This window comes from Parasteatoda tepidariorum, chromosome X1 (genome assembly GCF_043381705.1).
Source record: "Parasteatoda tepidariorum isolate YZ-2023 chromosome X1, CAS_Ptep_4.0, whole genome shotgun sequence".
NCBI lineage: Eukaryota > Metazoa > Arthropoda > Arachnida > Araneae > Theridiidae > Parasteatoda > Parasteatoda tepidariorum.
Genome location: NC_092214.1, coordinates 47905023 through 47920511, shown reverse-complemented (window position 1 = coordinate 47920511; position 15489 = coordinate 47905023). Strand labels below are relative to the sequence as shown.

Below are 15489 nucleotides of genomic sequence, written 5' to 3'. Positions count from 1 at the left end.
TTAAAAAAATCTAATTTTTGCATTTTTTAAAATTATTTTATTACAAGAACAAAAAATTTATGTAATATTTTATGATGAAGCTTTAATATAATATTTATATTAAAAAGTTTAAGGTAACAATACTTTCTTGATTTTTGAGTGGTAAAGTCTTCATCAGTAAAATAAATTTCTTCAGTGCTGGAAATTTTCGTTTTAGCTTAATAAATTAAAGTTTAAAATTGTTAGTTTTTGTTTTGATTTTCCATTTTCTGAAATTTTTTATACAATGCTCCCTTTTTGCATTGACATTTTATTAAATTTTTCTCATTATGTTCATTTCATTTAAAAGACCATAGGAAGCAATAATATATTGATATTGTTCAGGAATATGATTATATGTGTTGGCAATTTCAAAGAGGTTGGATCAGCGGTAAAATTGAAGTCGATAATTTTAATTTAGGATGATTATGTGAGTAAATAATCTTATCACAGAGGAAGTATTGTGCGATCCAGGATTTTAAATAAAAGGCAGATAAGTTAATTATGCTTATTCTTCACAGTTCAGTATGACAATGGTGGCTGACATTTCAATTAAAAATAAGTCATGAAATGTATTCAAAACAAAATAAAAATGTACAGCAGGAAGGAAGAGTTTTAAGATAATATACTTTTATATTTTAACCTTTTCTGACTTTTTTTGATTAGCGTTCTTGTTTGGGTTTTATTTTTTCATACTACCATTTCTTTACTATTTAGAATTAGAATTTAAGAATTTACTTACTTCTTAGATTTTGGAATTCCAAATTTGGTGGAGATTGCAGACTTTTCTCTTTCTCTTTCTTAAACTTTTAATTTTTTTCTCTTTCTTATTAGTTGCACTCCATGTAGGATGACTAAAACTACAAATTACTATTTTACCTAACTATGAAATTTTGCTTACTGAAAAAGTTTGAACAGAAAAATGTATCGTTTCATAACTTTTGCTCCCTACTGTAAATAAAGCAAGGTATTAAAAATAAAAAAACTTTTTATATTTGATGGAATCTATGCATTGGCTATAAATTGTTACAAATTAATTATTGTTATAAATTATGCTCAAGAATATTGTTACAAAGTATGTTCTGGATTATACAAAGATTTTGTTAATCAGATCAACTTTGGTCCAGATTGGTGATAAGTGGTGCTCTACTGTACTTAAAAATCAAGTTTTTCTATTAAAGAGAGACTTACAAACTATTTTCAAAATTTTGCAATGGTTTAAAGATATTGAAAAATCATCAGAAATACTTTTTTCCCTTCCAAAATAGGAAAAAGATAAAAAAAATTCTAGAAATTAAAATGTATGTTACATTTTATCTCTAAGCATTTGCCTTACAAAATTATTTTAAGCCCAAACAAACAATGCTAAAAAGTCGATACAAAATTAACATAAACTTCTTCTTTTACTAGCAATTCTAAACTAAATGAAATAGTATTTTTGTGAGTATAAAAATTATTTTAGTTATAATGAAAACGTTATTCCTCCTATGTATAATTCTGTCTGTAATATTCCATGATTTTTACATGGGTATATAGTTGAGCCAACTTTTCTTTTAAATTTTTATACAAATATTTTTAATGCAGCCTGTTTTTTAAAAGATATGTTAGTGTATAAAAGATCACAGAGTACTTGACTCAGCCTTTCAGATTTCCTTACTCTGTTCTACATATCTTTTGTTTTTAATTTCATATGTCCTACAATTCTCGTTTAAATAGTTATAAGAATATTTTGTATCATTTTTTAATTTTTTTTTTATGATTTTCTTTGTTAATTAGATCTTCATTACAGTAATTATTTTTGTCTAATTTATTTGTTTATTCTTGTTCTTCATAGATATATGAGAATCCTTTTGATTTTGGTGCCATTAATAATTGGAAGATTTTTTTACGAATTGATTATCTGGGGTGAGTTTTAAAACGAATGGTTCTAATTAGGTTATCCTTGTCTGTTTTTTTTTTTTGTTTTTTTTTTGAATTAAATATTGCCATAAAATTTCTTATAAATCTAAATTTATTTCTTGACTTGAACATAAAATACTTTTGTTAAGAAATATTAAAAAAATTGTAATGTCATTAATAAGCAATTATATAATATTTGTGTCTTTGTTCTTCACTTTTTACATTAACATGTTATTAATTTTCATAGTGTGTTGTGAAAAGAAAAGGTTAAACATTACTTTAAAAATACAAAATTGGACTATCAACTAATAGATCAATCTGTTATATGAGCTTATTTTTAAAAAAAAAGAAATTTTAAAAAATGAAAAGAAAATTTGGACAATTTTAAAAATTTTGCAGGTGAAGAAAAAATAAATGTACTAAAGTGTAGGGCCAGATTTTGCTTGACAAGAAGTCAAGTCATAACAATATAAATTTAATAAGTAAGAATCAGATAAAGCAATAAAAAACATAAGACAATAAAATACATCAGCATAAAACTTAAAGACATAAATTTAAAATGTTTAAATTAAAGTTTTTTTAAACTTTTTTTTTAATCTTATTACCTATTTAACTTTAGTTTTAAAATAAATTTTATCCCTAAAGAAATGAAACCAATTTTGTTACCAAAATGCGCAGAATATTTTAATGTAATTTTAAATCATATTTAACTGCAATCAATGTATTTATGGTACAAGAAAGCTCTTTTACTTTCTTCGGGATGGAAAGCTAGATGGAAAATGATAATTATGGTTTTTAAATTGTGTTCCATATTTAATGTTGTATGCAATTTTTATAATCTTTTACATGGAAAGAGGGAGAAAGATAAGATTGATTGATGATGATATGCCTCTATGAGATAAGAAATTAGTTCTGGCAGGCCAGATAGCTGTTAAATTTTGAATTATTAGCAATTTTTTTTGTAGAAGTGTACAGCAGTGATAACATTGCAAAAATATTGCTTTCAAATGTTCAATTTCATTTTAAGATAATGACAGGGATGCTACGCTTGCGTCATTTGCGACAAACTGAGAAAAAACGGCATAACTGCGCCATTTTGCGACATTCAGCTCAGTTTCTGCCAAAGCTGCGCCATTCTGAGACAAAACGTCCAAAATTTGGCAAACCTGAATTCATTTTCAAATATTAATCCGCATCGCCGTGAGTCATTGGAGATCATTTTGCCGTTCACGTCTCCACGGGATGAAAGACTTCCACGAAAAAGCAGAAATCCGCTTTTTTCACCCAATTTTTAAAATTTTCGACCATGTTCCAAAAACTAAAATTTTTAGGGAGTCCAATTAGAGAAACCCAAGCCGCCGGAACGATAGTCGGATTCCCGCGACTTCCGCTATAGAGTGGAAAGGAGTCTAAGCGTTTCGTTTCGACCACCGATATTTGATTTTTTTTTTCGTTTGGCAGATTTTCGGAATTTTAAATATTAGGAACTACCCTGGGAAATGCTAAAATCGCGATTTTTAATCAGGCGATTTTAATATCAATCATCGATTTTCGTATTTAACTGATTTAAAACTTATGTGTTGCGATTTTTTTTTACGCTGATTACAAATCGTACTAGCAATTCCTATTCACTCAATTTAAAAATTCAATATCGCGATCTGTATTCTCGCGAGTTTAAAATCCAACGTCGCGATTCGTATTCACGCATTTTTAAATTTAATATTGCGATTCGTTATCACGCAGTTGTAATATCAGATCTCGTTTTTCGTATTTGTACGCTATTTAAAAATTACTCATTGCGATTCGTATTCACGTGATCTAAAAATTATTCATCGTGATTCTTATTTACGCAATTTAAAAATTCAATATCGCTATTTGTATTTTCGCGTTTTTAAAATCCAACAGCGCTATTCTTATTCACGTGATTTTAAAATTCAAAATCGTGATTCATATTCACGCGATTTTAAAATCCAATATCGCGATTCATATTCACGCGATTTTAAAATCCAATATCGCGATTCATATTCACGCGATTTTAAAATCCAATATCGCGATTCATATTCACGCGATTTTAAAATCCAATATCGCGATTCATATTCACGCGATTTTAAAATCCAATATCGCGATTCATATTCACGCGATTTTAAAATCCAATATCGCGATTCATATTCACGCGATTTTAAAATCCAATATCGCGATTCATATTCACGCGATTTTAAAATCCAATATCGCGATTCATATTCACGCGATTTTAAAATCCAATATCGCGATTCATATTCACGCGATTTTAAAATCCAATATCGCGATTCATATTCACGCGATTTTAAAATCCAATATCGCGATTCATATTCACGCGATTTTAAAATCCAATATCGCGATTCATATTCACGCGATTTTAAAATCCAATATCGCGATTCATATTCACGCGATTTTAAAATCCAATATCGCGATTCATATTCACGCGATTTTAAAATCCAATATCGCGATTCATATTCACGCGATTTTAAAATCCAAAATCGCGATTCATATTCACGCGATTTTAAAATCCAATATCGTGATTTGTATTTTCGTGTTTTTAAAATCCAACAGCGTGATTCATATTCACATGATTTTATAATCCAAAATCGCGATTCATATTCACGCGATTTTAAAATCCAACCGCACGATTCATATTCACGTGATTTTAAAATCCGATATCGTGATTCATATTCACTTGATTTTAAAATCAAAAATCGCGATTCATGTTCACTCGATTTTAAAATCCAATATCGTGATTCATATTCACGCGATTTTGAAATCCAATATCGCGATTCATATTCACGCGATTTTAAAATCCAAAATCGCGATTCATATTCACGCTATTTTAAAATCCAATATCGTGATTCATATTCACACGATTTTGTAATTCAATATCGCGATTCATATTCACGCGATTTTAAAACCCAAAATCGCAATTCATATTCACGCAATTTTAAAATCCAGTTTCACGATTCTAGAAAGAAGTAGAATTAAGTTTTTTCTTGAATTAGTTACTGTAAAGATGTGATATATTTTTCTACAGTTGTTGCATTTAAACAATTACTAAGTGCATTCATAATCACATTTTATGATTGTATATTTAGCTATACAAATTAAAAGAACATAGTCAACTAACTAATCTTGTGAATGCAAGAAAGTACAATCTACTAGTCAATGCCAATAAACTAAAAAGTTTACTTTTATACTTAATAAAGGATGCAAGTCATTTTAGAAAGAAAATTATATTTATATGTGTCTTTTTAAATTGTTTATAATAGTTTTTAAATATTTCTGTTTTGATATAAAAATGTATATATGCTAATTTTTGGCTATTAAGTGCTCCCTAAAATTTTCTTGAAAAATTCCTACCTAAAATATTTCAAAATTTCACTGCACCTCCTGAATTCTATCAAAGAGTGTTTTTTTTTGTGTTATTTGCATTTTCTTAAACTCTCATTATTTAATTACTGAATTTCTCTTTTAATTATTGAAATCTGTAGACCTTTCATTGTAACTGAATAGTTATATATTTTGAGATGAAATTTGAGCTCAAAATAAAATGGGTATTTTCCCTTTTGAATTACTGAAACTAAATAGATATTTCTTTTTAGAAAGTTAACACCATTATATTTTAAAAAATAAGAAAGTTAAAATTTACTTTGTAAAATTCTGGAACAGATACTATTCATTGGCATAAATGATAAATGCAATATATATGAAAACAACAGAGTCCATAAAACAATTTTGTGGACTCTTATAATCAATCATATGCAGGTTTTTTAAAATCCTAGCAATAGTGAATGTATGTATAATTGTAGTACTCCTAGTATGCTATTAATGGTTTTATGGATCCTGAAAATTATCTTTATATTGTTATCAAACTGATTAATAATCATTTTAGCTGAGATAAACTGAGTGAAAAAAATAATTTTAGCTGAGACAAACTGAGCCAAAAAGAGATTTTAACTGAGACAAAATGCAATTTCTGGTGAGACAATTTGATATTTTGCGAGTAGCTTCCCTGTAATGAAGTTAAACTTTTCTGACCAAAGAAAAGGACACAATTGGGCATGCCCATTTTGTTTATTACTGATTAAAATTTCATTTCTACCTCCTTCTCCCCCCAAAAATTATTTTTCTCCAATCAGTTAGTAAGTTTTTTCTGGTATAATAATGATAGAGAATATGCACTTTAAAACTGTTTCTGATAACTTGGTAAACATGAAGAAAATAAGTCTAGCTCAACTGACAAATGTGAACAATTTAAACTGAATTTATCAGCATAGATAAGCATATAAATTATTTTAGAGCAAATTAAGAGTAAAGCAAAAACCTAGCTATTTTTTCCCCTTCTCTATTGAATTAGCGAATATTTTCTGCTTTTTCCAGAAAAATTTTCCTTACTGCTATATTTTGTAACTTATTTAAAATATGAATCTAGGAAATATTTGCAAGTATCTTGGCTCATAGTATAGTTTATTTTTAGTTTAGTCTGAGTCAGGCCTAGAGGATAAATATAACCTGGTGTTGTACAGTTTTACATCTAAACACAAATAAAAAATATTTAGCCTTCAGTACTTTCTGAGACCCAAACTCTTGGTTAAGAGGTTAAGGTTAAGAGGAATATAAATGCGATCTTAAACTTCTCCTTATATTTTGCTATTAAATTTCTCATTTCAAAAAAAAAAAAAAAAAAAATAATAATAATAATTAAATAAAAACAAGAAAAAAACATAATTATAAAATTATTTTTTTAAGCTATTCTTTTCTTCCTGTGTTCAAGAAAACTTTTAAAGTTCTTTTTTTAAAAAAATGTAACCATTGAAGAGTCCAAAATTAAGATACAGTGACCTCTCACTTATGCACCACCTCTTTTATGCACCTTTTTAATTTATACTACGATTTTCATAGGTCCCAGTACATTAGATAGGAAAATAATGATAAACATCCTTCGTTTAAGCGTCGCTCTAAAAAGAAATTTTTCAAACATGCGCCGAAATTTTAGGCTAACATTTTAATTTTTTAATCCTTTAAATATTTTTTCTTTTTTTAAAATTTTTTTTTTTTAAAATTAAAAATGAAGCAAATAAGCAATCCTTGTTACAGATAAAAATAAATATATGTTGTTAGATCCTATTGAATTTGCTTGCCCCTGTGACCTTTTCATTTTTGCTATTTTTGGAAAGACATTCTTTCTAGAAATTTGAGTAGGGTGTCTTATCTGTTACTCCAACAGCAATGAAGGCCCATTCATCTTTTAGAAAATGACCATTCCTCTTGTCCAGAGGTTAGTTTTACTCCCATGCTGCTTTCTAGAAAAAAAAACACCTAGAATACGAAAGATAAAAGAGACCGTGATCACTTACTTGAAGTCAGATGGACATTATTAGTAAATAAATGGAGGTGATCTGTTTAGTGACAGTAGTAATTGAACAACTTATTGTGCAGCATATTATGACATCAAGTACTTTTCTTAGAAATTTATCATGTGATGTTTCACCCCCTCCCATAAAACTCAAATTTTTTGTGAAGAACTATTGACGAGATGATAAAGTTCCCCCAAATCACACAGCAGTATTAAAAGTTTTAGACACTATTCGTGGCTATTTACAATTTAATTTTGCTTCTGAAACTCCCCCTTATCCCATTTATATGAAATGGAAAAAACTGTTTTTGAATAACGTCGGCAAAAACAAATACAAACATGTATTAAGATTATTTTGTAAAAAAATAAATTGTCTTAAGGTATGATAAATTTTTTCTTTGTATCATCATCATAGTTGGCTAGACAGCCCAATGTGAGCCAATGCCTTCCACTGAAAATTTCTCCATGACGACTTCCGATTTATCTTTGATCTCCAATTTTTTTCATTAATTGCGAGAAAATCAGACTCCACTGAGTCAGCCCATCTCAACCGCGGCCTTCCCCGCTTTCTTTTTCCAGTGGGTCTAAAAAGCAGTATCTTTTTTATTGTGTTGTCGTCACTCATTCGAATCACGTGGGCGATCCAATTCATTCTATTTATTTTTATGTATTTAATAATATCAGGTTCTTTATAAATCTTGTACAGTTCAAAGTTTAATCTCCTTCTCCAGTTATTGTTTTTCTTTACACCACCAAGTATACCCCGCAAAATCTTTCTCTCAAATATTGCGATACAATTTTCCTCCAATTTTGTCACTGTCCAAGCTTCAGAAGCGGATGTCAAGACTGGCTGGACAAGAGTTTTGTAGATTAAGAACTTTGTTTTTCTAGAAAGAAACCTAGATTTAATAAATCTTCTCAGCCCATAGACAGCCCTATTCACTAAATAGAGTCAGTGTTTTATTTCAGGAGTAATTCTGTTGTTAATGGTAATAATTGATCCTAAGTAAGTTAAACTCCTCACTGTTTCAAATCTATAAGAATTTATTTCAAGATAGGGGTCTGGGACTTTGTTTCTTGAGAATAACATATATTTTGTTTTCTCAACATTTATGACCAAGCCCATTTGCCTTGTAGCCACCTCAAGGGCAAGAAATGCCTCTTTTAGGGCAAGAAGGAAACGAGCAATTATATCAACATCATCAGCATATGCAAGTAGTTGTACTGATCTAGTAAAAATGTGACCACTGGTACTAATGCCTGAATCACGAATAACTCTCTCAAGTGCAATATTACAATGTAGACAGGAGAGAGAATCTCCTTGTCGAACAGTGAATGTGTCAAGATTTTCTGACAGAGACCCCAGAAACTTAATCTTACACTTTGTATCTTTCAAAGAAAGTCTTCTCAATTTAATGAGTTTTGAAGGTATTTTAAAAGTATTCATTGTTTCAAAAAGATAATTTCTATTGATACTATCAAAAGCAGCCTTGAAATCAATAAAAAGATGATGTGTTTCAATGTTAAATTCCATTGATTTCTCTAAAATCTGACGGAGACGAAATATCTGATCTTTAGTTGATTTTCCATCACGGAATCCGCATTGATATTTTCCTATTTCTGAGTCAATGAACGGTAACAGCCTGAGACATAAAATTCTAGATAGAATTTTATAAGTTATACAAAGAAGACTAATGCCACGATAGTTGGAACAGGTCATAGGATCACCTTTCTTGTGAATTTTGCACAAAATGCTAATATTCCAATCCGTTGGCATAATCTCAGAGTGCCAGATGTCAGTAATAAGTTCAAATACATTTCTCAATAAGGTAGGTTCAGAATTTTTTAGCAGTTCTGCTGAAATAAGATCATGTTCCGAAGCCTTCTTATTCTTTAAGTTTTTAATTGCACCTCTGATCTCCTCAATAGTTGGAGCCTCAACTTCGATGTCATTTATGAATTCAGGTGCAATTATTTCAACGTCCTCACAATTTTCATTAAGAAGTTCTTTAAAATGTTCACACCATCTTTTTAAAATGTCTTGTTTATCACTAATAATTTCACCAAATTTGTTTTTGCATAGACTAGAGGTCTGTTTTAAGTCCAATCGACTGCGGTTGATTTTCCGATTGAATGCTCTGCATTCATTAATGGATTTTAGATGTTCATGTCTTTAAACAATTCTTCATCAAAGACCCTTTTTCTTGCCTAAAGAGTTTCTTCACCTCTTTTCTGCGTCTATGGTACTCCTCTGCACCATTTCTTGTGTGTGCTTGTATCATATGTTTATATGCAACATTCTTTTTATCATTAACAATGGCACAATCAACATCATACCAATCCTTACCCTGTTTCTTAGTTACTTTACCAATCACGGTATTGGCAGCGTTACAGATACTGTCTTTTATACATTTCCATTTATTTTCCACAGTACCATCATAATTCTTTAAATTCAACTGTTCCTTTACTTTTTCGCAATATTCAAGCCTTATCCTTTCATTTTAAGTTTATCACAGTCATATTCTCTCAAAATCTCTCCCTTAAACTTTTTTGCATTTGATAATCTTGATCTGACTTTGGGAATAATTAAGAAGTGATCTGAATCTACATTTGCTCCACGATAAGTTCTCACATCCATTTAGTCAGAGTAATGTCTTGCGTCAATATGTACATGATCAATTTGATTGGCATAAGTGCCACATGGGGCACGCCAGGTAGCTTTATGAATATTTTTATGTGGAAAAGACGTGCTTCTTATAATCATATTATGTGAAGCAGCAAAATCAATTAATTTGTGTCCATTATCATTGGTTGTATCATGTAAACTAAATCCACCAGTTACAAATTTAAATTCCCATGCTCTATCTACTTTAGCATTTAGATCTCCCATAAGAATTTTTACATAATATTTTGGACAACTGTAGTAAATTTTGTCTAAATTTTTCATAGAAAATTTCCTTTTCTTCTTCTGTTTTATCCTCAGTTGGTGCATAAGAACAGATAATACTGAAATTAAAGAACTTTCCCTTAATTCTGAGCCTACACAATCTCGGAGAGACTGCCTCAAATTCCAAAATCAGGTGTCGTATTCTTTTGCTTATGATAAAGCCAGTGCCCTCAATGTGTTTTTCGGGGTGACAACTGTAAAAAACAGTATGATTCTTTTTATTCAATGTTCCATTGCCAATCCATCTAACCTCCTGAATGGCAATCAAATCAATATTGTATTGTTCCATCTGTTCTAACAGCAAATGCAGAACCTTAGCTCTATAGAGAGACAGAACGCTTCAGCTTCCAATTCTCAAATCCAAATTTCGTTTTCCAAATCGTTTCCGTGAAGTCATCCGGGATTTTTCTTCTAAGGATTTCGCAGCAAGAAATTTTTACAGGATAGAGGTGTCAACCCTATGCCCAACTCCCTACCTGGAGGACCAGTCCCCTGATATAATCCCCAGAGGCAGGGTGCCCGGCTATACCCTCAGACACTGGGTACCCATTTTAGTCGCCTTTTACGACAAGCATGAGCTGCATTGGGACTATTCTTTCACACCCGGTCACCACACGGGTATTTTTCTTTGTATAATTATAGTAAATACCAAAACAGTATAAATATTAACATTTAATCTTTAGAAACATATTTATTCATATTGTCACTGAAATTTACGTTGCGTTTTAGAATTTTGAAGTTTTTCACTTATGCGCCTCTTTCACTTATGTGCCTCTTTCACTTATACGCTTTTTTCTCTTGGCCCCTTACACTGGTGCATAAGTGAGAGTTCACTGTAGTTTATTTTTTTTGTTATTAATTTTCTTGTAAAATTCAGATTTTTTTTCCTTCGAAAAATGGATAATAAGGGAAAGTGGTAATTACGCAAGGGTTACGGGCCTAGTTTCAATGGTTTGATAAAGAATTTTAAGTAGAGTGATTTAAATATTTTGATATGTTATACTGTCAAGTTATTTTTACATTTCAGAAATATGTATTCCATTAAATAATGAATTGTTAAGCTGAAAGTTCAAATTATATAATTGTTCTAAAATGTGAAATATTTTGACTTTATAAGACAGGTAATTTTTTTTAGGTCTTGGTGGCATGTACTTTTACCATACACTGTTGCACCAGCTGGTAATGGTATACAGTGGAAACTTTCAAACAGTGAGCAGCCAGTGTTCAATTATCTTGATAATGATAATAAAGAAGCTTGTTTTATAAAGATGGCTTAATTCCATCAATGAAATTCTTCCAGATTTGATATTTACATTCTGAAAATTCTTCCATTTTTTTTTTACAAATTTGTATAACTTATTTTAGTACTTAAACAGATAGAGCTTAAAAAGAAGTTTTGGAGTAGAGATCTTTTTATTAACCTTTTTTTGATAATAAAAATGCTCTAAACTGTACATAAAATTAAGTTATATTTGAAGTGAACAAATAAAAATCAATTTAATTGTTGTGTTAAATATTGTTGTTGTGTTAAATTTACTGACATAATGAAGCTTGATTATCACCACTTAAAATAAACAAATGTATTAAAAAAGATTAAAAAGATTTAAAAATATAAATCCTTTAAAATTATATTATATAAAATTACATAAGCAGGACCAACTTAAAAGGAGTGAACTACTTAGGTTCCAGCTCCAGACTCTCAAAAATTAAGACAACAAAATTGAGTCACATATTTTTTTTAAATTAAAAAAAAAAAAAGCATTTTGATTGTAGATTTTGCAAAATACTAAAAAAATACTAAGTTTGGTCGTAATTAATTTAATGTGTCCCTCAACAATGATGTGTTAAGTAGAATTAAAGTTACTCTCCTCTAATTTTTTCGATTATCATGTTTTGCTTCAAGTCTCGGATTGCAAGAACAAGTTTAGTAAAAAGTTGTGGAAACAGTCTTTAGTATCTCTCTCCTTACTGTGACCCTTCCATTATTACAGCCAATCCTGTTTGGCATTCAATAGAAATAATGTTATTTTAACACTCATAAAAAGATGCAAATTGAACTGTTCATTCTAATATGGTTATCAAAATTTTTTTTTAATTCTTTTTTTTTAATTTTCTAAAAATGGCTGTTAAACATTTTTGCTCTTTCAAAACAATCTCCAATTGACTATGAATCAATGGTTGGCATAAGTACTGAGGAATGATTCAAACCACCGTTTCTTTTGGCTGAATGAGTGAAAAACAGTATCAATTGAAATATTAATTACTTCTGATCATTGAGAATTATCGCATATTGCATTCTTGTGTGGAAATCGGAGTCTTTGTAAATTTTCTTTACATAGGTTTCAAGGTTCTTCAATAAAATTTTTCTTGTCTGAAAATTGGTTTCACTCTTTATGTGATGTGTTGTAATGGGTGATTCATTTTGTAGTTAAAGCATATGGCCACATTCTACTTGATAATATTTTTGCTTAGGCATTGCAGTTTTCAGGATGTATGTTATTTAGCAAAAATGACAGCTCATAATCAGCATTACATCATATGCTTACAACAAGAACATTTTGAAGGAAGAATATTTTTCTCAAAATAAGTTCAGTATTTATGAGTAATGAATATATATTTGCTTTAGTTTTGTGTACTCATAATATAGTGATCTCATGTTATAACATTAATTTCCATTGGGGGAATTATAACGAGCATTGATAGTATCAGTTTATTAAGGAAAAGAAAAAACAAAACTTGACATAGATTTTTTAGTGTGTATTTTAAGTCTTTGTAATGAGTTTAGAACTGAAGTAGTATAATCTATAAAAATAGTATTTTACTCATCTGAAAATATTTAGTTTTTTAAAATTTTTTCAAAATTATTTTTGCCATTATAAAAACTTAACATTTAAGGTAGTTTAATGTTTGTGTAATTAACATAAAATTTTTTATCATTGTTAAAGGAACAAAATTCTAGACTATTAAGATTCTACAGTTTGAATATTTTTAAAAAAGTTGCAACAGAACTGAATAACTGGTAAATTTTGACTAATTTATAATTGATGGATCTCTAGTTACTTACCATTTCCATGCTTCTTCACACCTTGTTCCAGCTCTGACTGAAAGCCGATTTCTATATAAATTTTTATTCTAAAGAAAGTCAGCTTGATATTAATCAATAAAAACCACTAAATTTAATTTTACAGTCACATAGGATCATAAATGCCATGTTACCAATTTTTCTTGGCAAATGTCTACTCTATGAGAAGATATTAATATCTAGGTGAAATACAGTAGGACATGTATATAACAAGGGACTAGGAAAACAGCAAAATGCTCGTTAGATCTGATAGATTGGTATGCTCATTAAAACTTAAGGTTGATGTAAAAAATTTAACATGAAAACAACTTGTGTGAATTGCTTCTAGATTTTTTATTGTGGAGGGAAAATGTTTTTATCAAACATTGATTTTATAGATAACACTTTTCTTCTTGAAATTTTCAACAATTAAATGAAAACCACGCTTTGAAGAAAAAGTAAGTGGTGGAAATGAGCTTCTATTATATGTGACTCTGAAGCTAAAAATGCTTCTGCAACAATTTATGTAATTCTCGCAAAATATTCAGACCACCTCAAAATTCTTTTCTTATCTTCAGGAAGCAGGAAAATGGGCTGTCCTGTCCAGCGTCGCTATTATTGGAGTCCCCCTTTTTTCTGAAGGTTTCACTTGTTGTTGATATGTTGTTTGCTGATATGTTGTTGCATGGGAGTGGCAGTTTTTCTTCTAAAGTAGCATATTCAAATGTTGTGTTTCAGGATGAAGTTCTTCTTGCTTGAGCTTGTCAGATATGTGGCACCTCTGCATTTGTTGCATTTTGTACCATGCTCAGAGCCCAATTTTTCCTAGTTCCATTGTCTTGAGTCGCCTACTTTGTTTATATAGTCTGACAGTCCCTTAATGGAGTTAAGGTGAAGCTCTTTAGGATATGGATTGCCTAAGGTAGTGAGGCACGTAAGGGCGAGGGCATCACACTCGTATAAGATGTGATGTGCTGATTCTACCGCTTCACAGCATTTCCGACGTATTGGTTCTTGTTCGAAAAGTCCCATTCTATGTAGATGTTTCCTAAAATGATAGTGCCCAGTGATGAAGCCTACAATTGTTTGAATCTTCAATCTTGGGAACCTAAGGATTTCAGAAGCAATTTTTGCAGATGGACTGCTGATCATGCTTTTAGCATGTTTTTGTCCAGGAGAATTGCGCCAAACTTTGTTCATCTCCTGTTTTTCCCATTTTAGGATGGCCTTCTTTGTAGTCTTCATGTTGTTTCCACAGAATGGTTTCGTTCCGATTGGATTGAAAGAGGATCCCTGTTTTGCGAGTTCATCACCTCTTTCATTACCATCAATTCCTATATGTCCTGGTACCCAAATAAGAATAATTGTATTCCTTTTTGCCAGTTCTTTTAGGAGATTCTTGCATTCCAGAACAATTTTTGATTCAACTTGAAATGAGTAAAGAGCCATCAAGGCTGCATGACTGTTGCTGAAAATAAGAATCCACTTACCATGGTAGCCTTTCTTAATATTTATCTGCTGGCAGTTGACGATAGCAAGTGCTTCCGCCTGAAAGACAGTAGCATATTCCTCAAGACCTTCAAAAAATTGAATCTTGGTGACACGCCATAGACCCCCCAGTCCTGAGAGGTTACCTTTCTTTGACCCATCGGTGAACCAGATTAGATCATCATTTTTTGTATCAATCGTGTTATTCCATTATTCTCTGGTAGGAAAAACTACCTCAAATGGTCTTTCTCTCAATGCAGTCAGAAGGCATAAGGAGAGTTGGATGGTGGATTTTCTTAGTAATACTGGTATGACCTCCAGAAGAGGGCTTGCCATACCACTGATATTGCAGTTTCATTCTATATGCTGTCATTCTGGCAGCGCTGCACATGAAGATATCTAAAGCAGCCAGGTCCAGAATTGCCTCTAGTGCTCTGGTGGGAGTTGTGGACATTGCGTCTGGGATACACAAGCAGGTCAGTCTTTGCAGACTCCCCAGCTTGTCCTTCATAGTTTTCTGTTCCATTTTACACTACCATATCACTGAAGCATGAGTGAAAGCGGGCCTGACAATTGCTGTGTACAGTCCGCAAAAAAAAAAAAGAATCACCCTGAATAACTTTCGTTCTAATGATCGGATTTTCACGAACTAAGTGTCAATCTTAATGGTTCCTGGGGGTGACCTCAAATATG

At 30.7% G+C, this 15489-nt stretch overlaps 1 protein-coding gene across 1 annotated transcript in view; it reads left to right on the top strand.

The window, feature by feature from the left end:
- The window catches only part of LOC107439422 (palmitoyltransferase ZDHHC16), a 44783-nt gene extending 33022 nt beyond the window's left edge, over positions 1-11761 (top strand). Inside the window, exons 8-9 of the mRNA XM_016052020.4 lie at positions 1853-1923; positions 11383-11761. Coding sequence (XP_015907506.1) covers positions 1853-1923; positions 11383-11524 — 213 coding nt within the window. The 3' untranslated portion in view covers positions 11525-11761. The remainder of the gene's footprint in view (positions 1-1852; positions 1924-11382) is intronic.
- The last annotated feature ends 3728 nt before the right edge of the window (positions 11762-15489 follow it).